Source organism: Oncorhynchus masou, chromosome 25, assembly GCF_036934945.1.
Source record: "Oncorhynchus masou masou isolate Uvic2021 chromosome 25, UVic_Omas_1.1, whole genome shotgun sequence".
Classification (NCBI taxonomy): domain Eukaryota; kingdom Metazoa; phylum Chordata; class Actinopteri; order Salmoniformes; family Salmonidae; genus Oncorhynchus; species Oncorhynchus masou.
The window spans coordinates 6,537,752-6,562,337 of NC_088236.1; the positions used below are offsets into that span (position 1 = coordinate 6,537,752).

A 24,586-nucleotide genomic window follows, 5' to 3' on the forward strand; every position below is an offset into this window, starting at 1 on the left:
CGTGCCATGTGTACCAACAAGGAAATATCTAAACAGAGGTGGTCCACTAACAGTGCAACCGACAGGGACTTTAGCAGATGTGGGTCATATTTTTTTATATATATATATATTTTTTTTTTTAAATTGGCACATTTACTAGATTCCATAAGATTAATCCCAGCATCACACCATGGGCTACGTAGGCTTCTGCTAGAGTTGCATTTCCACTGTCAAAAATGGAGGCCATACTTCCCAGCACTGTAACAACTAAAAGTAGCACCGTCAATACCACGGACCCAGAAACGCAAAGGAATCTGAAACCGTGGTAACAGTACCTCAAGGCCTCAGGAAGGACGTGCATAGACGTTGAGAACGCGTCTTTTCAGCATCGTGGTTCCTGAACATCTGGGAATAATGATCTGATTTTTGGGGTAAGTAAGAGTCATACATAAAGTAGTAAGCTAATCTAAGTAACACCGGACATCAAAACATCTGCAGTAATTTTTTCTTCAAATCAAATTTTATTTGTCACATACACATGGTTAGCGGATGTTAATGCGAGTGTAGCGAAATGCTTGTGCTTCTAGTTCCGACAATGCAGTAATAACCAACAAGTAATCTAACAATTCCTAAACTACTGTCTTATACACAGTGTAAGGGGATAAAGAATATGTACATAAGGATATATGAATGAGTGATGGTACAGAGCAGCATAGGCAAGATACAGTAGATGGTATCAAGTACAGTATATACATATGAGATGAGTATGTAAACAAAGTGGCATAGTTAAAGTGGCTAGTGATACATGTATTACATAAGGATGCAGTCGATGATAGAGTACAGTATATACGTATGCAAATGAGATGAATAATGTAGGGTAAGTAACATTATATAAGGTAGCATTGTTTAAAGTGGCTAGTGATATATTTACATCATTTCCCATCAATTCCCATTATTAAAGTGGCTGGAGTTGAGTCAGTGTCAGTGTGTTGGCAGCAGCCACTCAATGTTAGTGGTGGCTGTTTAATTTCAACTCCTCTTGACTTTGAGGATGAGCCAAAGAAACAGCCTTTAAGGTCATGCACCTTGGTCATCCAGATGAAGAAAAACACCCCCCAAAAAAGTGTTGTTTTTTCCCCCAATTTTTTTATTTTTTTTTAAACATTATATACAGAAACACAGCCACATATGGGGTACATCGAAATAACAACAGCAACGCATTGTACAGAAGTAAGGTAGCAAATTTCAGTTAATTTCCCCAAATTCCCAGGTTTTTATCCCAAATTCCCAGAAGGAATATGACGGGACACCGAAGGGACTAACAAATCCGCAATCGTCTAAACAAGATTTCTGGAAAACCTGGGAATTTTGCAACCCTACAAAACACAGTGAAAGATCAAGTGCATGTAGCCCAGTCATATCCTTCAGTTTTTCAGTGTAGTCACATTAAGCTCACTCTAGCCAATAGGCTCATACCCTTGGTCACACCACACACACACACTAACTGCATGCAAACACATACACTCAACCACAGACACTGCATCAGAGGAAATTATTCAAACAATGTGCTTGATAAATAACCATGGTCTTGCGGTGCTTCCAATTCAGAAAATTAATACAAATATACAGTAGACACTAGGTGTGTTGGGGGAAAATGTCACATGGATAACACAACCATTTATTTTCCGAGTTGAACAGTCTGTACAAAGAAACTCGGAATTCTCAGGTCCTGACAAACGGCACGTGACGCCTCCCGCCGTCCCATTGGCCAGAGCCCAGAGTCATGTGACCACCAGTAAACATCCAGGTGCATCCCAAGTCCAAGGCCTCCCACCGTGTGCTCATCACTCCTCCAATCAAAGTGCTCAGATGAAGAAAAGGCGGGTCCTTACAGACATGCCTTCTAACTTTAAGTCCCATGCCATTGGTGCATTGATTGATGAAGTGCTGAATCCTTATAAGTTATGCAACCTGTCAATGCAAGAGGACCGGTCAATATGCTGGATTGCCTAGACATGTATCCATTCATCTAAGGACCTTGTCTAATGTTTTAAAATACAATTCTGTATCTAAAGAATAAGACACCGTTAGGGAACGCAACACGAAGTGAACGGGCTGGGCTGTACCTTCTTTTACTTGGTTTGACCTCCCAGCCATCACGACACTTGACATACGTGATGACCTGCCCTGGAGAGATCTCAGTCACTGAGGGGTCCTGGGCACAGAATGTGAACCTACACAAGCACAAACCAATAAGTGAAACAAGGAACCGATAGCACAACGTCGAGCAGCAGAATTAGATGCTAAAAACAACCAAATGATAGTTAAAAAAAAGTGAAAATATAAAAAAGAGAATGTTTAACAGCAAGATGCATTTGATTCAAGACTAAATGACACCATTTCCTGAGTTATAATCAACGGCCGTTTGAGTGAGAGCATTATCAAATCAAAGACAGCAGACTCTGCTTGGTGAACTAACCATAGAAATAGAATTACTAGAATGGAAATCCCAATTCTGAACTCTTTTTCCATTCTATGGAACCAACCACTTATTGAATGGTATGTGGGGGAAAAATAAAATAAGCCACCGCTTTCTGCCTCCCAACTTACTTCTTCTGCGTTTCTCCACACTTGACACGGATCCTACGGACCTCCAGCACCTGGTTGATGGGCGTGCCGGTGCGGTTCCAGGACCAGAAAGACTTCTTCATGTTCTTCCAGATGGACCCTAGTGACTCGTTGGCCCCCTCCCAGCTCAGACGAATCTTCAGCAGATCCCCGATGTCGTCCTCGGTGAAGACCAGGAAGGTGTTGGTCAGGTTCAGACCCACTTTGTTTGGACTGGCGGGTGAGAGGGACACAAAAAGGTGTCGATCACAGGTTGTTACGGATACAGGTATCCTGTGTTTCTTCTCTCCCCTTCCCTCACAGGTGGCAATCATTCCTCAACCTTCAAATCAGAACACCCCTCCTGTTTCCATTACCCAATCACATTCCCTTGATTTAAAAAACCCTGACCGTTGTTTTCTCAGAAGCTCAATCTCTGTAGTTTGTTTTTTCAACTGCATGTCACTTTGTCCCCACCTGTGAGTATTGTTTTTGTTGATGGTGGGAAAAAGGGGTACTAAGACACATGGGCATACACTACCCATAGGTAAACTTTGTTTACGAACACTAGTTAGAACTGGGCGGACCACCCAATGTATTTTTGGTTAGTTAGCTGTATTGAAGTAGGCTAGTCTAGCGTAGGGGTGTTTTGGGTTAGTTAGTTAGCTGTATTGAAGTAGGCTAGTCTAGCGTAGGGGTGTTTTTGGATGCTTATTTATTTCCTTGGGTCCAGCTCAGCCCCTTCTACCGTGTGTTTATCAAATAAACCATGAGTGTTTGAAGGTAGAGTTAAGTTGTCTGTGGTTATTTTCGTTCTCACGGTTACTTTGTCACTATTATGATTTGCATTATGAGTTATGTTACGGGTCTCGATACCATCCCCCCCTAGACTGCCGGGACAAAGGGATTCCTAACAGTAAAAAAAGGGACTAATTGCCATTAGACTTCAATGCATTAGGACAACTTAAGTGTTTATAGTTTTTTACATGAGCACAGTAGTAATAGTGTTTATGTTTGCCCCATTTCCCACATATACATACCAGTGTGTTTTATACGCAAGTGTGAATTCAAAGATGTGTTTTTTTTAATATCCCAAAGGGTCACGGCCAGGATCAGCCACTATCAACAGCGACCCTGGAGCAACTTGGGTTAAGTGTCTGGCGCAAGAGAACCGAATTTACCACTTGTCGGCTCGGGTATTCGAACTAGTGACTTTTTGGTTACTGGCCCAAAAGCTCTAAGTGGGTGAATTCCGACGAGAATTAAGCATACGCAAAAGGTAATTCCCTTGTTATACTCCATGAGTTCAAACCGTAACCTTAAGCAGCAGAACCTAAATTCTAGTACTACTATCAGCACTCGTCACCTGCTATTCGTGTGGTGGAGAGCGAAAATATTAAAAAGGTGCGGTCGGTGTCAATGCTGTATTCTGCATCACTTAACAACCCCAGTTGTAAATATAAATCTACATGCACTGTACACATTGATAATGTAAATGAGTAATCCATTTGGAGAAGGTGATTGAGTCACAGGAGGAGGTTGGTGGGTAACTTGAAAAAAAAAAAAAAAAAATCAGGGAGGATGGGCTCGTGGTAACAGCTAGAGTAGTATCAAATGCAGCCAACACATGGTTTCATGCCGTTCCATCCACTCCGTTCCAGCCATTATTATGAGCCGTCCTCCCCTCAGCCGCCTCCACTGGTGGAAATGCACATAGCAATTATTTTCCTTATGATCCCTGGAGACAAATGTGAAACCAGTCATTTGGAAGCAAACTGAAAATCTCCTCAACATGGCGTGAATTAGGCTATAAATAGATGTGCCGTTATTCTGAATTTTCGCAGGTGAAGTTTGGAGACACAAACGAGGCTTCTATAAAACCTGCAGAGTTGTATCGCGTTAAACCGTTAGCCACCGTAAGTAATACCCACATACAAGTATAACTGTCACGTTATTTTCCTTCAAATTTGAAGCCCACATAATTCCATTCACCTTTCGTCTGTCACGTCCGTGTGGTCGTTCCTGAGGGTCACTAGCTGTAGTGGATCATAATAGGCGAACGCATCACAACTTGTGCAATCATTTGGGACATGTAACCCATTTGAATCATTGTGGAATGAAGACCATACCTAGCAGTTTAAATCTGGAGCACGGTTCACAACAGGACCGCCATCAAAACAGTTCCATGATCACTGAGGATTATTACTGGTCAACCCCTATTGTACACTGCTCATCTTCCAATATTTCATAGATTGAACTTCAAAATGACAATCTTCAGGACGACTCAAAACCACTATTTTGGTGAGTAAAGTTATTATTTCTTATGATTCATACGTTCCTAACCTAAAAAAAGTAGCTACTATTGAGTTGGAGCTGAAACAGACAAATATGTCCATACATTCTAGTGAGTGTCAGCAATTCTAATACATTTATTTTTTTTAATTACATCGTATTTAAAGGTTTGGCATTAGATAAATGTACTGAAAACCCGATTGAATGACAACCCATAGAAAATCTGTTTGCCAGCAAGTGGAAAGGGTTTTCATGGGTTGAATTTAAAATGTATTCAGTGCGCACAAGGAAAGCTTATTTACAAACCTGCATAAGGCAGGTCTGAATACCAACTACTAAGTGCCTAGGAAAGGCGTACATTTCCTAAGTCTAAATAAGGGTCGCAAACCGCTAGGCTACCTGCCACTGAGTAGAGAGCAGCAGTACTCACAAGTCTACATGCAGGTCATCGGTGTCATTGTGAGCTCCATACAGCTTGACGTGGAAGGTTGGGTCAGCATCATCAGCCTGCTTTCTGTTGAACACATGCATCTTCATCTGATAATGGATGCCTAGGAGGGACAAACAAAACAGCTAAATAAATATCACAGGACAGGGACAGAAACAGGAGCCAATACAGTAGCTTTACGACTACAAGGTGTGACTTAGTCATAAAAAAAAGGTTCAGAGATAAATAGCTTGGCTACTGATCAAGTACTGATAAGGTGTGTTATGTTTAAATGATAATGTCCGAGAAGCCGGTGTCTGGAGGATATTGTCACAAGTGTTAAGCCCGAGAAGAAGAAGTAGAGAAACTGGAATTATAATCCTCCAAAAACACATGTTTCACAAGGCATCACTTTTATGCAACAGGTTAACATGTTGAAATGACTGACATTATGCATGTATTTACACCATCTCAGCCTTCCACAAGATCGTCCTGAACCAAATCTAGGGTTGCTACCCGAGCCACCTGTTCGTTCACTTGCCAGAGACAAGTTAGGTCTCGTTATAAATCTATGGACACCACCCAGGCGTACGGTCCAAATATTGCGCTGCAATGACGGCTGGCAACATTCTTATCCCTCGCTTGCTAGCCATAAAAACATCTGCTAACTGTCATGTCAAACAGTGCAGCCAGAATAACAGAAAAGTAGCGACATGCGTTTGTTTAAGCTGTTTTCTATAACAATGAGCTAAAATGGGCAAATTCACCTGGCATAGAGCATTTGCTTCCTCGCCAGGTTACTATTCAGAGGAGCTAGCCAACACAAATCACTTCAAACTGAAACGACAGAAAACTAGCTGTATTTGTTTTTCTATTGAATTTTTTTGTTTAGACACACCAATTCAGTAAAATCTTTGCAATTGTTGCACTTATATTTTTGTTCAGAGTTCATATAAAAAGGAGATCCGTCAACTGGAATGATATTCATTATGCCCTAATTTATGGATTTCACGCGACTGGGAATACAGATATGTGTCGGTTGATCACACACACACCTTAAAAAAAGGGGTGTGGCTCAGAAAACCAGTCAGTATCTGGTGTGATCACCATTCGACACATCTCCTTCCCATAGAGTTGATCAGGCTGTGGATTGTGGCCTGTGGAATGTTGTCCCACTCCTCTTCAATGGCTGTGCGAAGTTACTGGATATAGGCAGGAACTGGAACACGCTGTCCTACACGTCAATCCAGAACATCCCAAACATGCTGAATGGGTGACCTGTTGAGTATGTAGGCCTTGGAAGAACTGGGACATTTTCATCTTCCAGGAATTGTGTACAGATCCTTGTGACATGGGGCTGTGTGTTATCATACTGAAATATGTAACGGTGGCAGATGACTGGCACAACAATGGGCCTCAGGATCTTGTCATGGTATCTCTGTGCATTCAGAATTAACATCGAAATTGCAAATGGCGTCATCTAAGTTTTGCCTGCCCATAACCACACCATGAAGCACTCTGAACATGTTGACATCACCAGGGTCTTGACCTGACTACAGTTTGCCCTTGTAAACAACTTCAGTGGGCAAATGCTCACTTTTGATGGCCACTGGCAAGCTCTTTGTGGATGAATCTCGGTTTCAACTGTACTGGGCAGACTGCATGTACGGCATTGTGTGGGCAAGCAGTTTGCGAGGACGACGAGCACGCAGACGAGTTCCACCTGAGACAGTTTGAAGAAATTATTTGGTTGTGCAAACCCACAGTTCCATCAGCTGTCTGGGTGGCTGGTCTCAGATGATCCCGCAGGGGAAGACTGATTGAGATCCTGGGCTGACGTGGATACACGTGGTCTGTAATTGAGGCCGGTTGGACGTACTGCCAAATTTTCTAAAACGACATCGGAGGCAGTTTATGGTAGAGAAAGGAACATTAAATAATCTAGCAACAGCTCTGGTGAACATGCCTGCAGTCAGCATGCCAATTTGTGCACTCCCTCAACTAGACATCTGTGGCACTGTGTTGTGACAAATGGCACATTTTAGAGCTTTTATTGTCCCCAGAAATTCTCAGTAACAGGGATCGAAAAACAAATTTGTGACAAATCGGAGAGAAATAACCTTTGTGCATATGGGAAACTTCTGAAATCTTTTATTTACATAAACATCCACACTGAGCTAAAAAAAAGGGTAAAGTTGACACTTTGAAGGAGCAGGGCTCTAAACCGGAAGCTTATGAGAAATCCCGCTATGCCCGCCGACGAACCATCAAACAGGCAAAGTGTCAATACAATACTAAGAGAGTCAATCCTACTACTTTGAGGCTCGTCAGATTTGGCAGGGCTTGCACACTATTACAGACTACAAAGAGAAGCCGAGCTATGAGCAACAAGTCCACCAGACGAGCTAAATGACTTCATGCATGCGTCAAGGCAAGCAACACGCATGAGAGCACCAGCTGTTCCGGACGGCTGGGATCCCACTCTCGGTAGCAGATGCGAGTAAGACTTTTAAACCAGGTCAACGTTCAAAGACGCAGGGCCAGATGGATTACCAGGACTTTTACTCAGAGCAAGCGCTGACCTACTTGCAAGTTTCTTCACTGACATTTTTCCACCTGTCCCTGACAGTAAAAAAAAAAAATTAAGCACAGGAGATTAAGCGAGAATTAAGACATGTATAAAAGCAACAGATACCATTAATAAGAAGGGGCTAGAAGTGACGTATATGGTGAGCTACCAAGTGGCTAGGACAGGCAAGCCCCATACTATTGTGTTGGACTTCTTTCTTCCTGCTGTTGCAGATATGGCTGGAACAATGCTGAGGGAAAAGGCCGAAAAAAAACTAGACACTTTCACAACACTTCAGTGGCATGGCAGGAGATGTTTTGAAACAATTACTGCTTAGCATATGAGCCAGTGAATTATATGCGTTACAGCTGGATGAGTCACCCGTGGCAAGCCTGGTACATGTCCGTTAGGTGTATGGGGGGGGGGGCAAACCAGGACAACATGAGGATTTTTTTAAAGTACTGGACAGCTTTGTGACATCAAATGGACTTGTGTGGTACAAAATTGAGGCTAAGAAGTTGGAGCCCTTTTCTGTCTGCATTAACAAGGACAAGTCTTTCCGTCATTGTATGTATGATTACCGTGCAAATGAACTCAAGCTTACACACAGTCACATGTGATAAAGCAAAGCACCTGAGTGAGGTGGGTGCGTAATTACTTTCCCGAAACAGACGAACTGGATCCGTTATCCCTTTAATGCCCTGCAGCCAGTCCATTTGACCACGATCTTAACAAAAGTCTCATCGAGACAAGCGGTTCTGTGAAAATTGACTTTAAAATCAGAAGCCACGGTCAGATTTCTGGCTAGAGCTGCACTTAGAGTTTCTTGCCATGGCAAATTAAGACACCGAGGCCCTTTGTAACCACGTACCTATCCGAGTGTGGATTCTCAGCCATCACTAGCATGAAAACTAAATACAACATTGCAGAGTTACAGGTATCCCTTCAAGTACACCGTCTCATTAACCAATTTTTGATGAACAAATAAGGTTGTGTGTGTAAGATGGCTAAATATCTGATTATTATTTGTGCCCTGGTCCTATAAAAGAGCTGTCACTTCCCACAAGTCGGGCTGTGAAAAAAACCTCAGTCTTATATTTAATAAATGCATAGTATATGTGGCCGGCACTCAATGTCAAAAAACAGAGTGCACCGGCCTTGGTACTAGAGGGGGTACGCAGCTGGAGGTTGACTGTTTGAAGGGATACGGGACTATAAAAAGTATGGGAACAGACCAACTCCAATTCACATGCCGCACCAACAGTGCCACAGATGCCGCAATCTGTATTGTGGTCCACACTGCCCTTTCACACCCGACAAAAGGAACAACTACGTGAGAATGCTGTTCATTGACTACAGCTCAGTGTTCAACACCATAGTGTCGGCAGTCATTGTAAATAAGAATGTTAACTGAACTGCCTAGTTAAGGCATTTTTTTTTAAAATTAAAAATCCCTTGGTGCCCACATAGCTCATCACCTAGCTAAGGACCCTGGGATTAAACACCTCCCTCTGCAAAAGGATGCTGGACTTCGATGGGTCCCCCCCCCCCCCGTGTAAAGGGTAGGTAACACCACATCCGCCACACTGACCCTCAACACAGGGGCCCCTCAGGGGTGTGTGCCTAGTCCCCTCCTGTAGTCCCTAGTCCCCTCCTGTACTCCCTGTTCACCCAGCCGTGAAGAGGGCACAACAACGCCTCTTACCCCACAGGAGAGTGAAAAGACTTAGCATGGCTCCTCAAAAGGTTCTACAGCTGCACCATCGAGAGCAACACATCGACTGGTTATAATCACGACCCTGTATGGAAACTGCTCGACAACCGACCGCAAGGTGCTACAGAGGGGTAGTGCGTATAGCCCAGTACGTCACTAAGTACAAGCTTCCTGCCGTCCAAAATTTCTATACTAGGCAGTATCAGATGAAGGCCTTAAAAATGTAACGAATCCAGCCACCTTAGTCAAACTGTTCTCTGCTACTGCACAGCAAGCGGCACCGGAGCACCAAGTCTAGGTCCAAGAGGCTCCTTAACAGCTTCTAGCCCCAAGCCATAAGACTCCTGAACAGATAATTAAATGGCTACCCAGACTATTTTACTTCAGTTTATTAATTAAATATTTTCCTTCACTCTTATTTTTCTTAAACTGCAAGCACTTCAGTTAGGTCTACACCCGCTGCTGCATTCAGCGCACGTGACCCGCTGCTACATTCAGCGCACGTGACAAATCATTTGATTTATATTACACAAGTGAGAAAACCCATCAGTAGAGTTGAAAATGGGTCGGGACATGGTACACTGTATTTGGTACACGGGAAATTAACCAAAGGGGTCCATGTATGTGCACCATGTCATCACGCATAACACAAAGTCATTTAGATGAAAAACGGTTCACTGGCGGGAAAATACACATTGTTTTTATTCAAAATGTAAGACTATTTGCATGAAAATCTGTCAGGTGGAAACCAAGCCATGCGGCTGAGGGGAAAATAGCTAAATGTGAAGAACAGTATTATAAAACTGCACATTTCTCCCCCCCCAAATTAACATCATCCACCGCTCACCTCCGAAGGGTGTGACAGCACGTGTCTTCAGGTACATCTTACAGTTGCTCCTCTTCCTCATCTTCTTGGTGTTGTAACCAATGTTGTTGCAGCGGTTCTTGCGGCAGCTCAGGCAGATGCCCTTCTTGAAGCGTTCGGGGTCGGTGCACTGGTAGGCAAGGCTCATGTACTCGTTGTTCATCAGCGAGTCCACAAACAGGAGCACAGCCCGCTCGTGTTCACACTTAATCACATCCATGAAGCCTGAGGAGGAAAGAGTTAACAGCACTGATAAGCAACAAGGGAACAGCTAACCAGTCACATGACAAGCAGCCAACTCTCATCTAGCCAAAGAACAGAAAAAAAGTCAGTTAAAAACTTGCTACAGCACTGCGTTTAGTGGTGCGTCCCAACAATCTCTCCTTCCACCCAAAGTGTGCACTTGTTCACTTCCCTTCATGGATTTGAAAGGAAGTGACTGGTGTATGGAAACTCCCTCTAGCCTATGCCTACACCAATCCAATGCTTTTAGACTTGTGGTGGTGGTGGTGGGGGGTGGGGAGGAACACACCATCAGTGACTTCTTCCTGTGTGTGGTACTCACTTCCTCCAGCTGTACTGGTAAGCATCTCACGCAGGGAGCAGCCAGGCTGTACGTCTCCTCCGTTGGGGTAGATGTCAATGTCTCCGATGGGCTGCTGGATCCCAATGCTCAGACCCAGTGCCTCGCGCGTGTACGTGTGCAGGATGTCCACGAAGTCTGCGTCGCCCGATGAGAGGCGCTTATCATCTCCCACTCCCTCAAACATGGGCCCTGCCGGGTCTAGACCTATAGGAGAGATGGGAGAAACAGGAACGTCTCATTTGGTGGACAAGACAGGTGTGTCTAAGATCTATAGGCATACAGCCACAGCTTAACAGTCAATACACCGTGACTATAGACATCACTCCATGAAGACATGTCGATGGTAAGGTGGTACTGGTTTCATACTTGACTATATTGAGTTTGATTTAAAGGGGATTGGCACCATTACAAAGGTTCAGACCGCTGCCTGTTCAGAGTCTTGAGGAGCAACAGTGAATGAGGTCATAAACCTCCCACAACTTACCCGTGATTCTGCCAATAGTCCCTCTCACAGATGTTCCGGCGTAGCCCGCCACATGGGCCCCCAAGCTGTAGCCAATCAGGTGCACATTCTGCAGGGGCAGCTGCTGTTCCTCCTATCGGATACATGACAACCAACATCAGCTGCTGCCACACCCAGGCCCTCAGCCAATAGCAGTCAGTCGTTCCCTGGGCATCAGCAAATCCCAGTGGAGATAATGAGGTTTCAGAATACGTTCACACTCTCCCTTCCATGCAAAAGCACTTCCACCCTCTGTTTGTCTCAGAAGGCAGTCTACCCTCTTACCCACTGCCTGAACCCTGGGCTTGCATGTCAGCGGTGTCCTGACCTGTTATGGGGACAGAGCCTGAATGAGACATAGGATGTATCCCAAAGCTGTTAAATAGCCTCCTTTCCCTTCAGCCATCTGAACGGATTAGATCGGTAGAAAGCAGTACAGTGGATTGGAACCACACCCAGTCTCTGCTCTTAGTGGAAGTCACAATGGAGAGACACTAGGTCACACAGCAATTGACTCGTGATGAGAACGAGACCCATTGCAAACTAGACAGAAAACAACTCTTCCCCAAGAGCATCTGGCGAGTTCCCATATGACCAAATGGAAAACACCAGAATACCCACAACTCCCTCGTTAGAATTTACAGGATACCAGGAGGTCCCACCAACACCTGAAAACACTGCCAGCTGTTCTGTTCCTGAAGGAAAAGTTCCCAGCCAGCCAATCCTGCACATCACCACTACTACTGTAGTCAGCGCTGGACTGGAAGGGTATTGGGATACTCAGCTGTCCTCTTAGCACACTGGAGCTCTCAACTCGCTAAACTACTGGAGACGGTCCAGAGCCTCGTTTCCCCTGAGCCTTCTCAGTATTAAGATCATCACTGGCTCCAGGTCATCTACAAGTCTCTGCTAGGTAAAGCCCCGCCTTATCTCAGCTCACTGGTCACCATAGCAGCACCCACCCGTAGCACACGCTCCAGCAGGTATATCTCACTGGTCACCCCCAAAGCCAATTCATCCTTTGGTCACCTTTCCTTCCAGTTCTCTGCTGCCAATGACAGCAAAAAAAAAAATCTCTGAAGCTGGAGACTCATATCTCCCTCACTAGCTTTAAGCATCAGCTGTCAGAGCAGCTCAGAGATCACTGCACCTGTACACAGCCCATCTGTAAACAGCCCATCTACCTACCTCATCCCCATACTGTATTTATTTATCTTGTTCCTTTGCACCCCAGTATCTCTACTTGCAAATTCATCTTCTGCACATCTACCATTCCAGTGTTTAATTGCTATATTGTAATTACTTCGCCACCATGGCTTATTTATTGCCTTAACTCCCTTATCTTACCTCATTTGCATTCACTGTATAGACTTTTTCTACTGTATGTTTTGTTTATTCCATGTGTAACTGTTGTTGAATGTGTCGATTCGCTAGGCATCCATCAGACTGACGGACGATAACGTTAGAACGAAGTTGACTAGTCGGGTGGCAGGTAGCCTAGTGGTTAGTGTGTTGGACTTGTAACCTTTTCGGTTACTAGATCAAATCCCTGAGCTGACATGGTAAAAATCTGTAATTCTGCCCCTGAACAGGCAGTTAACCCACTGTTCCTAGGCCGTCACTGTAAATAAGAAATTGTTCTTAACTGACTTGCCTAGTTATTATTATTTATTTTTTTAAAAGGTACAATATTTTTTTAAATAAGTTGCCAAATTATTTGCAATTGTTACAAGTGAAAGAAAACTATGCAAATAAAAACCGAGATGATATAATACTGCATTTAGTAGCCACTAGGCTACGGCTTCATTTTAGCCTCAATACGTTTCATGTGTACCAAGGTGTGCCCAGTCCAATTTAGTGCATTATTACGGGGTAAGTGTCATAAATCGCCTCAATATTTGCAGCCATAAGCAGTAATCTCTCTAGGAGCTGATCCATTGTCAGTATTGTGGAATAATTATAATGTTAAAAGGTAAGATTTGAGTGGAGAAGGCTGATCCGAGAGCAGCGTTGCTATTCTTTCTATCCCATCGGTAGACGCATGGTCTAACGATGCACTTAACGAACTCTACATGATTGGTTTGGTAAACACTTTTCTTTATTTTTAAAAGTTGGCTCTTAAATAACGATGCTACGATCGTAATGCTACAGTTATATCACAACTGGAAAACGAGGCCCTGGCCCACATCATTTAGATAAATGTCCCCGAGAGAAAAACACATCACCCCTTATAGTGTCCTATGAACACTGTCAGTACATGTAAGCTTAAAGATCAATGTATTCAACAGCCCTCCTCACTGATACTGCAATGTAATAGACCGCTGAACAACCAAATCACACACACACCTGGAGCCAGTTAATGGTGGTGGCGACACTGAGGCCAACTTGGTGGGTGTGGTTGACCGCGTCAGGGTAGAGCTGGTGGGCCATGGGAAGCCAATCAACAATGACCACGTTGGACTCCGGTTCTCGCTGCATCATGGCAGATACCAGCTTCTGCATCCAACTCTCAAACATCCCACTCGTCTGTATGAGAGAGCAAAATCGGTGATCCTCAAACTTACACACACACACAGAGAACCCTTTGAAGAGCAACCCTCTGCCTAAAACAAATACACAGCAAAGGCTCACTAAAGCAACCTGTGACAAAAAAGGTAGACGAGGGGATAAGTAGTGTGTTTACCGTCCAGCCGTGGATGATGAAGAAGGTCTTGGCTGTGACGTTGAAGCCACACTCCTGCAGACTCCTCTTCTTACCAGGCAGAAGGATACAGCCGTCCACGTCGAGATTCAGACTCTTCCTCATGTTGTACGTGATCCGGTCATGGATCGCCTCGTCATCGTAGAGCACTTTAAACTCCTCATCTAGGGAGGGGTGAGCAATAGGAGGGCATTAGGATGAGCAATATCTCTAGCTGCATGGAAAAAGATTTTAAAAAATATATTTTTTAAAAGTACTTCAGCCCAGCGGGAGTCAGCTTCAGAGCATAGAATACAACATGTAGGGAGGTACCTATATACCCGCACATGGAGAGTGTCCCTCATTTAAAAATCAAAACATGTTATTACGGTCAGTTGTAGCAGCAGGAACTACACAGGTTATTGGGGCGGCAGGTAGCCTAGTAGTTAGTGTGTTGGGCCAGTAACCGAAAAGGTTGCTAGAGCAAATCCGAGAGCTGACAAGATAAAAGAAAAAAAGTTGTTCTGCCACTGAACAAGGTAGTTAACCCACTGTTCCTAGGCCAGTTAACCCACTGTTCCTAGGCCAGTTAACCCACTGTTCCTAGGCCAGTTAACCCACTGTTCCTAGGCCAGTTAACCCACTGTTCCTAGGCCAGTTAACCCACTGTTCCTAGGCCAGTTAACCCACTGTTCCTAGGCCGTCATTGTAAATAAGAATTTGTTCTTAACTCACTTGCCTAGTTAAAAGGTTCAAAAAAACAAAGTGTATGATCATTATACAAGATTCCTACACAAACATTACAGTTGAATATTCACTTTTTTTTTTACATAATTAGCTTGTACCCCTAGCAGATCTCACATTTGTCTTTATTGTGAGGAGGGCGGCTCTACCAGTCAATCGTGCACGTTTATGAGCCGTGTTCGAGCCACCTCATTATTTCAGCTTCAGGTCTCAATCATTTGATTTGCATTAGTCTGGGAATATTGCGTTCGAGAGGTTTAGGATGATTACGGTCACATGCACTGTGTAGTGGACTTTCTGAACCTATAGGACGAAAGCACCTGTGAGTGTCAGCATCACTTCTCCTATGGACTATCCCCACAGCTGGGCTCAGTCAAGGCCCACATCTGATCACTTATTCGGCTAAATTAGCCATAACTTACTCTATCGATACAGCAGTCTTAACAAAAAAAATGGACTGCTACCGCGAACGCAACATTAAGACTCCTCACTCCAGTTGTTCCGTCCGCCAATGAATGCTGTGTGTACCGATTCAAATTCTAAATTAGCATAAGAGTCCAATGCTCACCATCATTGCAATGGATTGTCCAGTCTGCTGAGGGGGCCATTGGCTGCCACCTGCCCTCTTGAGGTCCTGTACGACTCCAGGGTAAGGAAGCTTGCAGTAAAGACAACCGTCGACCCCTTCCGCCAAAGATTGCCCTCCGGCAAACAGTTTAGGTCAAGCGCGACCAGTACCTCCCACTACTTGAACAGTTACTTCCCACATGCCATGGTAAATCAACAGTCCACCTGGTCCTCTCATCCATGGACTACGCACCATTTAAACTAGTACAGTCATCCCAAAACTGCACATAACTTCCAGCATACTCTTATCCAGAGCCAATTAGGGTTTAAGTGCTTCATTCAAGGGCACAGATTTTCCCACATTAACCTTAAAATGGTCAATCACGTTGTGCCAGTAACCTACTAGGTTACCTGCAGCTTAGTGTTCATACTATATCTGGATCTGTGGAAATGCAGCATCAATACATTTTAAATTTGTGCCAGCACCATTTTACAGGTCAAATTCCTGTACATGCAAATGGATTTGGCAGATAACGCAGATTCTGACATGCTAAATTCGGGGTTCTGGTTCGTCAGTTTACATTGTATTATTGGGGACTGATTATGTCCTCAATGAATGGTAGCAGATTGTCCCCTTGTCCCCTTCGCGCCTTCATGTACAGTACCAGTCAAAAGGTTTGGACACCCTTTTCACGATTCTCTAAAATTGGAGAAAAATAAAGACACTCAAAACTATGAAACATTGAATCATGTAATTAACCCCCCACCCTTTGCCTTGATGTCAGCTTTGCACACTCTTAGCATGGTCTCAACCAGCTTCATGAGGTAGTCACCTGGAATGCATTTCAATTAACAAGTTTGCCTTGCTAAAAAAAAAAGTTACTTTTTTTTCCCTTCTTAATGAGTTAAGCCAATCAGCTGTGTTGTGACAAGGTATGGGTGGTATATAGAACATACACATTTCTGGTAAAAGACCAAGTCCCTATTATGGCAAGAACAGCTCAAATAAGCAAAGAGAAACAATAGTCCAGCATTACCTCAAGACATGGTCAGTCAATACAGAAAGTTGTGTAGTTGCAAAAACCATCAAGCGCTATGAAACTGGCGCTCATGAGGACCACCACAGGAAACGAAGACCCAGAGTTACCTCTGCCACAGAGGGTAAGTCCATTAGAAAGTTACCAGCCTCAGAAATTGCAGGCCCAATAAATGCTTCAGAATTCAAGAAACAGACACATCTTAGCGTCAACTGTCCAGAGGAGACCGTGTGTAATCAGGCCTTTATGGGTCAAATTGCTGCAAAGAAACCGCTACTAATGGAATCCAATAAGAAGACTTGCTTGCGCCAAGAAACACAAGCAATTGACATTAGACAAGTGGAAATCTGTCCTTGGGTCTGACGAGTGCAAATTGGACGTTTGCTTCCAACCGCCGTGTCTTTCTGAGACGCAGAGTAGGTGAAGAGATCTCTAAATGTATAGTTCCCACCGTGAAGCATGGAGGTGGTGCGATGGGGCTTTGCTGGTGACACGGTCTGACTTATTTATAATTCAAAGCACACTTAACCAGCATGGCTACCACAGCGATACGCCATCCCATCTGGTTTGCGCTTAGCAGGACTAACATTTGTTTTCAACCGGACAATGACCCAACACACCTCCAGACTGTGTAAGGGCTATTTGATCAAGGAGAGCGATGAGTGCTGCATCAGATGACCTGGCCTCCAGAATCACCTGATTGTGGTCCAACTCATCCCAAACAGAGAAGGAAAAGCAGCCTACAAGTGCTCAGCATTTGGGAACTCCTTCAAGACTGTTGGAAATGTATTCCAGGTCAAACTATTTGTCAAATGCACCAAAAAAAAAACTAGTTAAGACCTTAGGTAAAATGCTTTACAAGCACTTTAACCAACAGTGCTGCTCAAGAAGACTTTAGAAAATATTTACCAAATACACTAAACAATAACGAGGCTGTATACAGGGGGTACAGGTTTGTCAAGCTAATTGATGTAGGTAGGGGTGAAGTGACTATGCATAGATAAACAGCATGTACAAAACAAATGGGGGGGGGGGGGGGTCAATGTAATAGTCCAGTGGACATTTTATTAATTGTTCAGGAGTAGAAGCTGAGAATTGGAGAGGGTCTAGGGTATCCGGGAGAATGGTGCTGATGTGAGCCATGACCAGCCTTTCAAAACACTTCCTGGATACCGACGTGAGGGCTACGAGGCGGTAGTTATTTAGGCAGGATACCTTAGCTTCCTTGGGGACAGGGACTATGGTGGTCAGCTTAAAACATGTAGGTATTACAGACTCAGACAGGGAGGGTGAAAATGTCAGCGAAGACATTTGCCAGTTGGTCGGTGCATGTGTCAAGTACATGGGTTTGTAAAGCTGTCAATGCACAGGGTGGCTACTTTGAAGAATCTCAAATATAACCGTTTGTTGCTACATGGTTCCATGTGTGTTATTTCATAGTTGATGTCTTCACTATTATTCTACAATGTAGAAAATAGTAAAAAGAAAAAAAAGAGAAACCCTTGAATGATTAAGCGTCTAAACTTTTGAATGGTACTGTAATTCAAAATCCCTCATGGTGATGTGTCCCTGGACAGAACCCCTTAAATATTGGCTCCTTCCAACAATTCGTGGACTCTTTATGGAGTTTGTGAGCAGACAGTCCGCTTTGGTGGTTAACGAGTAATAGGCTAGCTAAGTTTAGCAAGTAGATTCTACTCAACTCCAGGTATACCTATTATTAATTGGGGAAATATTGTCTTTGGTTATCATACTGCTGGGTTACCCAAGTGGTTTGGCACTTCCTGCTCAACCCGGCAAGCTATGACAAGTGAATGCACCAAACACTGGTTATAATCACGTTTATTTGCTCAGTTATATGTAACGTTTGACATTTTATCTGTGCCAATGATGTTCTACTCGCTCAAGACATTTGCAAGTGCTCGAGTTTAACTTGTGTTCTTGACTGGCCTGTGCTCGCGGGACTTGCCCTCTGCTCACTCAACCATTTTCTTCTCTCGACTCATCTTGCTCATGCGCTAGTTCAGTGTTTGGATCACGATTGAAGCCATAATCATACCTTACAGGCGGTCTACACTGACCGCGTGCGCCATAGCGTGCACGCTGATGTTGATCCACACCAGACACGAATCAGGATACATTTGGAAATATCAAAACGAACTCTGAACCAACTACATTAAAACTTGGGGACAGGTTGGAAAGCATTAAACATGGATTGCAATTTAGCTAGATATTGCTAGCTAATTTGTGCTCTGGATAAGAGCATCTGCTAAATGACTTAAATGTAATGTAATGATATAAATATTGAGTTGTCATTTTACCTGAAATGCACAAGGTCCTCAACAATTCATCCACAGATAAAAGGGTAATCTGGTTTGTTTCTAGTAATATCTCCTCCAGGCTTCTTCTTCGGACTATATGGCAGTTGGCAACCAATTTTAAGGTGCATTACCACCACCAACTGGACTGGAGTGTGAACCTCAGTTCATCTTTCAATCACTCACCTGGGTATATGCGTCTAAAAACCAATGAGGAGATGGGAGAGGCAGGACTTGGAGCGCATCAAGTGTCACAAATAGAAACAAGTTCTAGTTTAGCGCCTGGGTACGCAGACACGTGAGAGCAGTGTAGATGCAATGATTGAATAACACGCATGTTAACATTTATTTTGCAATGCTCGTGGGTGTGGTCAGCATGCGTGTCCTGATCACGTCTGGTGTGGGTGTACAAAAAAACGAAAACAAAATGTGTGCAATAGCAGACACACACCCAGTCTAGTCAGCATGCTAAGAAAGTTTGCAAAAAAAAAAAAACATTTTCCAAGCTGTTGCCTTTAAAAGCGAGGTGCAACGCTCTTTTGTAAATGATCAAATGGGGATTAGTAGTTTGCATGCAACACAAATCTACTCAAATCCTCCTGTGCCCCTCCAGACTACCATCAATGTATCGGCGCCACAGGAGATTAGAAAAGAACAGATTAGACATAGCATTGTAAACTCATTTTTCACCCCAGAAAGGAATTGGCATAATTTTACACCCATGCCACACCATCGTTGTTCCCTGGCATTGGAGGTAAAAAAAAAAAAAAAAAAAAAAGAGTTCGCATATTGAAGGTGGCTCAGTGTTCACTTGGTTCTTCTTCCATTCACTGCACCAGACTGGTGAAAGTAATATAGGGATACCGATCAAGACGTGTGCTTCTCATTCCCCCCGTTTAGCATCTATCCTGTGTGGAGTTTAGTGCACATGGGAGGGAGGGGGGGGGGGGGGGTGGTTACTGAGAAGCAGCCTTTGGCAATCCCCTTTGTAAAGGCAACCTGCTACTATTGTACAGACAGTGTATAAAATGTAGGAATGCACTGCACTTTACAACTGCTCTGTGACAGTATCAGTTGGCTGTACAGACAAAGCCAGCTGCCTACTATAATGCAATATCTCGGCACTCCAGAACTCTTCTGCACTTCTATTCCATATGGCCTTGTGCTCTTACTGACACGCTTTCACGCGAAATGCAGGAAAAGTGAAACGAAAGACGTTAAGTGTCTCAAGACAAATACTATATTCTGGATTCGTTAAGAATTTAAATTTGACTGCCAAGTTTGTATGAATTATTCTCCGGAACAGGATAGTGGAATAATTATGGACATCAGATAAGTGTTTAGATGAAAGCAAACTTATCATTTTGATTGATTACACACTTTTAGAACAAGTCAACAGCCCCGGTGGGGCACTGCGGTTCTCGGTAAAACGCGGAGTCATAGGAAAAATCTCAATACCAAATAGAACCACGAGATGTGACGTCTAGTCCGGCTTTTGCGCCACATCACGAGCACTTCACAAGGACACGTATCTCACATGAAAGTCCATTCCCGTTCATCCCGGTCTCCATTATCTCGCCACTTGATCCTCATACGATCAATGCAATCAAATCCAAGATACAGTGCTAATGGGTGTTAAATTTAAAATTAACTCTGATTTCCATTGAACCTGCTTCTTGTCTGAATGACCCTTTACTCATGGTGTGTAGCATATTCCCCTTGACTCATTCTTGTAGTAGATAGCCTAATTATTATTTTTTTAAATGTAGGCTTTCCGAATAGGCTATGCCAACTTTCGCCAAAATCAGACCTCGGTACCCCAGGGGGTGCACGTTGTGTATTGTCCCAACACTACACAGCTGATTCAAATTATCACAGCTTGATGACTAGTTGAATCAGCGGTGTAGTGTAAAGCAAAAACCAAAACGTGCACCCCTAGGGGTCCGAGGAACCAGTATGGGGAAACCCTGGATTGTGCTGTTAACTGTCAATGAAATAGTCTGATTAGATTTATTTCTTACCTTTGAAAAGTTCGTTGTCTTCCACTCCCGACGCAAAGAGCGCAAATGCACAAAGTAGGACAATCCACAAAGAAAACGTTATATTTTTCATTTCTTTCTCACGCAAACAAATGTGAAGTCCGTCGATGTAAAGATAACCGGCTCTTTTTAACAGTTACTCGTGTGTTCAGTGAGTTTATGTCCAATGATCCAAGTATCAGCGAGACAGTTGTTCGTGTACGCCTGAGACCAGTGAGAGTTGAGTGACCTGGAGTCAAGTTGTTCATTAGAGATTTAAATAGTTTCTCCTTTAGTCGTCTGATCATCGGCAGAGCGCTATGTGAGGATTCAAGGCTTGCAATTGGTCAAGCACAATTTCTTTACGTTTTAAAGGCGTGGCGAAGAATTCATGAATGAATTTGTAGTAGCCTCACGTTGTCTCTTAAACTATTTTATGAGCGGTCTCTGAAAACAAACAATGCCACCATGTGATCCGACCATGTATGGCTCGGATTATGGGGAGTACACAGATTAGACTACATTGAATAGAACCACTACAGTAACCATGGACGACAAGTGCCAATACCGCAGTCACAACCTGTAGGCATCACAGTAGCACTATCTTGTCTGTACATTTACAAGTCAAACTGGACCTCTAGTCTCTCCTTCCTTTGGCATTTACCCCATAGTAATCCCTCATAGTGAGATGCTTTATTTAGTTGACCGTAAAAACACTGAGCAACTGATCTGGTAGATAATTTCTTTACTAGCCTATTGTGTTCCAGAGAGGAAATGTTATTCGTGTAATTGGAGGTGATTATTAATGATTACATTTCAATTGTGTGACTTCTGGTTGCAATCAATATTGCTTGGAAATTGGAATTGCATAAAATTCTACTTCGGGAATGAGCGTTTGAATCGGTAAAGTTTCCATTCACCACCTCTACATGCCAGAATGTTGAATAAAATTATGTGTCAAAGTATTTTACGGTTGTAGGTGAATTTGGTCTGTTTGGCGGTAGGTATGTGAGACAATATATCCACGGGAAAGTATAAATTAAATCAACTTTTCAAAACGCTGGTACTGCGTTCATATGTCTTTAACCTCGTAAACACGTTCACGAACTCGGCAAATCAGCACGCATCTCCGGCATGTATGTTTTTTAAATCTTGTGCGCATGCTTCAGGTGATAGAAATTGAACGCACTACCAGCGCATTAAAACATGGATGCAATTATACTCTCCTGTGGATATATTGTCTCACATACCTACCGCTAAAAAGGACCAAGTTCACCTACAACCGGTAAAGTACTTTAACATATCGCGTTATTCAACATTCTGTCGTGTAGAGCTGTGAGAGGAAACGTTTCTGATTCTCACCTTCATTTCTGCCCGACAGAATTATATAAAATCAAAGTTTATTTGTCACGTGCGCTGAATATAACAGATGTAAACCTTACAGTGAAATGCTTAGTTACAGGCTCTAACCAATGGTGCCAAAAAAAAGGTATGTGTGTGTGTGTGTGTTGGTAAGTAAATAAATAAAACAACAGTAGAAAGACATTTGAAAAAAGAGTAGCAAGGCTACATACAGAAACATGTTAGTCAGGCTTATTGAGGTAGTATGTACATTTAGGTATCGTTAAAGTGACTATGCATATATGATGAACAGAGAGTAGCAGAAGCGTAAAAAGAGAGGTTGACGGGTGGTGGGACACAATGCAGATAGCCCGGTTAGCCAATGTGCGGGAACACTGGTTGGTCGGGCCAATTGAGATAGTATGTACATGAATGTATAGTTAAAGTGACTAAGCATATAAGATAAAGAGAGAGTAGCAGCAGCGTAAAAATAGGGGTTGGGGGGGCACACAATGCAAATAGTCCGGGTAACCATGTTCAGGAATCTTATGGCTTGGGGGTAAAAACTGTTGAGAATCCTTTTTGTCCTTGACTTGGCACTCCAGTACCGCTATGACAATTTTTAGGGCTTCCTCTGACACCGCCTGGTGTAGAGGGTCTGGATGGCAGGCAGCTTTGCCCCAGTGATGTACTGGGCTGTACGCATACGACCCTCTGAAGTGCCCTGTAACGGATGTGAAACGGATAGCTTAGTTAGAGTTGGTTCGCGCTAAATAGCGTTTCAATCGGTGACGTCACTTGCTCTGAGACCTTGAAGTAGTAGTTCTTAACTGACTTGTCTAGTAAAATAAAGGTTTAAAAATAAAATAAAATAAAAAATAGACAGGTGTGCTTTTCCAAATGAATGAATTTACCACAGGTAGAGTCCAATCAAGTTGTACAAACATCTCAAGGATGATCAATGGAACAGCATGAACGTTATCTACATTTCAAGTCTCATAGCAAAGGGTCTGAATACTTATGTAACTAAGGTAATAAGGTAAAATAAGATATTTTTAATACATTTGCAAACATTCTAAAAACCTGTTTTTCTCTTTGTCCTTATGGGGTATTGTGATGTAATTATGGGGTATTGTGATGTCATTGTGGGGTATTGTGTCTAGATTGCTGAGGATTCTTTTTATTTAATCAATTTTAGAATACGGCTGTAACGTAACAAAGTGGAAAAAGTCAAGGGGTCTGAATACTTTCCGAAGGCTCTGTATACTTGGAATAGGGAGGAGGAATGGAGGGAAGAAGAGAGGAAGAGGAGGTCGAAGAGAGAGGGAAGAAGAGGGAGCAGCTTACGTTGGTTAAACATTGAGGGATAAAGGGAAAGTATGTGTTGAAGAAGAACGGTAGAAAGTGTCAGCAGAGTGAGCTGTGCGCCGGATCGAAGACAGGAGGAGAAATGGAAGTGAACGAGGGCAAAGTATCAGAGGTGGTCAGTGTGATGAGGTTCTCGGAGACCGAGGTTTGCACCGAGGGTCAGGATAATGATGAGGGTGACAGTGGGAGTGACATCCATTGTGGTTTCAGTGTGGGTGAAAACAGAGTTGGGTGCTGTGGAATCGGTGAAGGTAACTCAGAAGTGGTCTTGTGAAAATTGTTTGTGTTTCTGCTGGTCAGAGGGAGCAGGCTCTCCGTGTTAAACGAATGGGGACAAGAGAGGTAAGGGCTCCATTGAGAAGAGTGATTACTGGGGTGGTGGTAAATGTAAAAGTTGACCAACTGAAAGGGAAGATTCCCGGTGTTTGTGATGCTCGTCGTTTGGTGCGACGCAGACAGGGTGAAACAGAAGAGTCATTATGTCCTTTTGAGTTTTGATGTTGAGTCTTTGCCCGTACAAGCTTTTGTGCCAATTACATTACGTTGTTTCAGGTGTCAAGTTTATGGGCATAGGGCAAGTGTGAAGGAGGGAGGATCCTAGGTGGGAGAAGTGTGCAGAAGGGCATTGGAGAAAGTAGTGGTATGTGTTAACTCAGTAGCGTGCTGTGGTTCTGGGGCCTGGGCCTTCAGTGAAGTCCTACACAGTCCCACCCGAATTAATCCACCTCTTATTACCATCATTATGATGCCATGGCTCTAGACACTATACATTTAGACAGAAACGCAGTATAACCAGGCGTTGCGTCACCTTGAAATTGACATTTTTATTCAGAGAATTGCAGGGGAAGAGTACAATACCTTTTCATTGTGCAGCTTCGTTGCCCTGCGCGCTTGTTCGTTGAGCTGTAGATCCACTCAAAAGCACCTTTGCGTGTAAGTGCCCAGCCGTACTTTGGTGTCTCGTTGCTGCCT

The 24,586-nt window shown here is 43.5% G+C and overlaps 1 protein-coding gene across 1 annotated transcript; it reads right to left on the minus strand.

Moving 5' to 3' along the window:
• Positions 1-529: 529 nt before the first annotated feature.
• On the minus strand, positions 530-21,221 carry LOC135513715 (endothelial lipase-like). The gene is made up of 10 exons (XM_064936597.1): positions 20,909-21,221; positions 14,225-14,406; positions 13,888-14,067; positions 11,524-11,635; positions 11,019-11,243; positions 10,436-10,678; positions 5,309-5,429; positions 2,590-2,820; positions 2,106-2,213; positions 530-1,950 (listed from the first exon to the last, which is right to left on the minus strand). The coding sequence occupies exons 1-10, from the start codon at positions 20,997-20,999 to the stop codon at positions 1,935-1,937; spliced, it is 1,509 nt and encodes a 502-aa protein (XP_064792669.1). The 5' UTR covers positions 21,000-21,221; the 3' UTR covers positions 530-1,934.
• Between the last annotated feature and the right edge of the window lie 3,365 nt (positions 21,222-24,586).

Excerpts from the sequence above, each read along its gene's own strand:
- LOC135513715 (XM_064936597.1), bottom strand. The coding sequence starts at position 20,999 with ATGAAAAATATAACGTTTTCTTTGTGGATTGTCCTACTTTGTGCATTT. Across the intron at positions 14,068-14,224 it reads TCATCATCCACGGCTGGACG|ACGAGTGGGATGTTTGAGAG; the intron begins GTAAACACACTA and ends TCTCTCATACAG. Across the intron at positions 2,214-2,589 it reads TGTGGAGAAACGCAGAAGAA|GTTCACATTCTGTGCCCAGG; the intron begins GTAAGTTGGGAG and ends GTGCTTGTGTAG.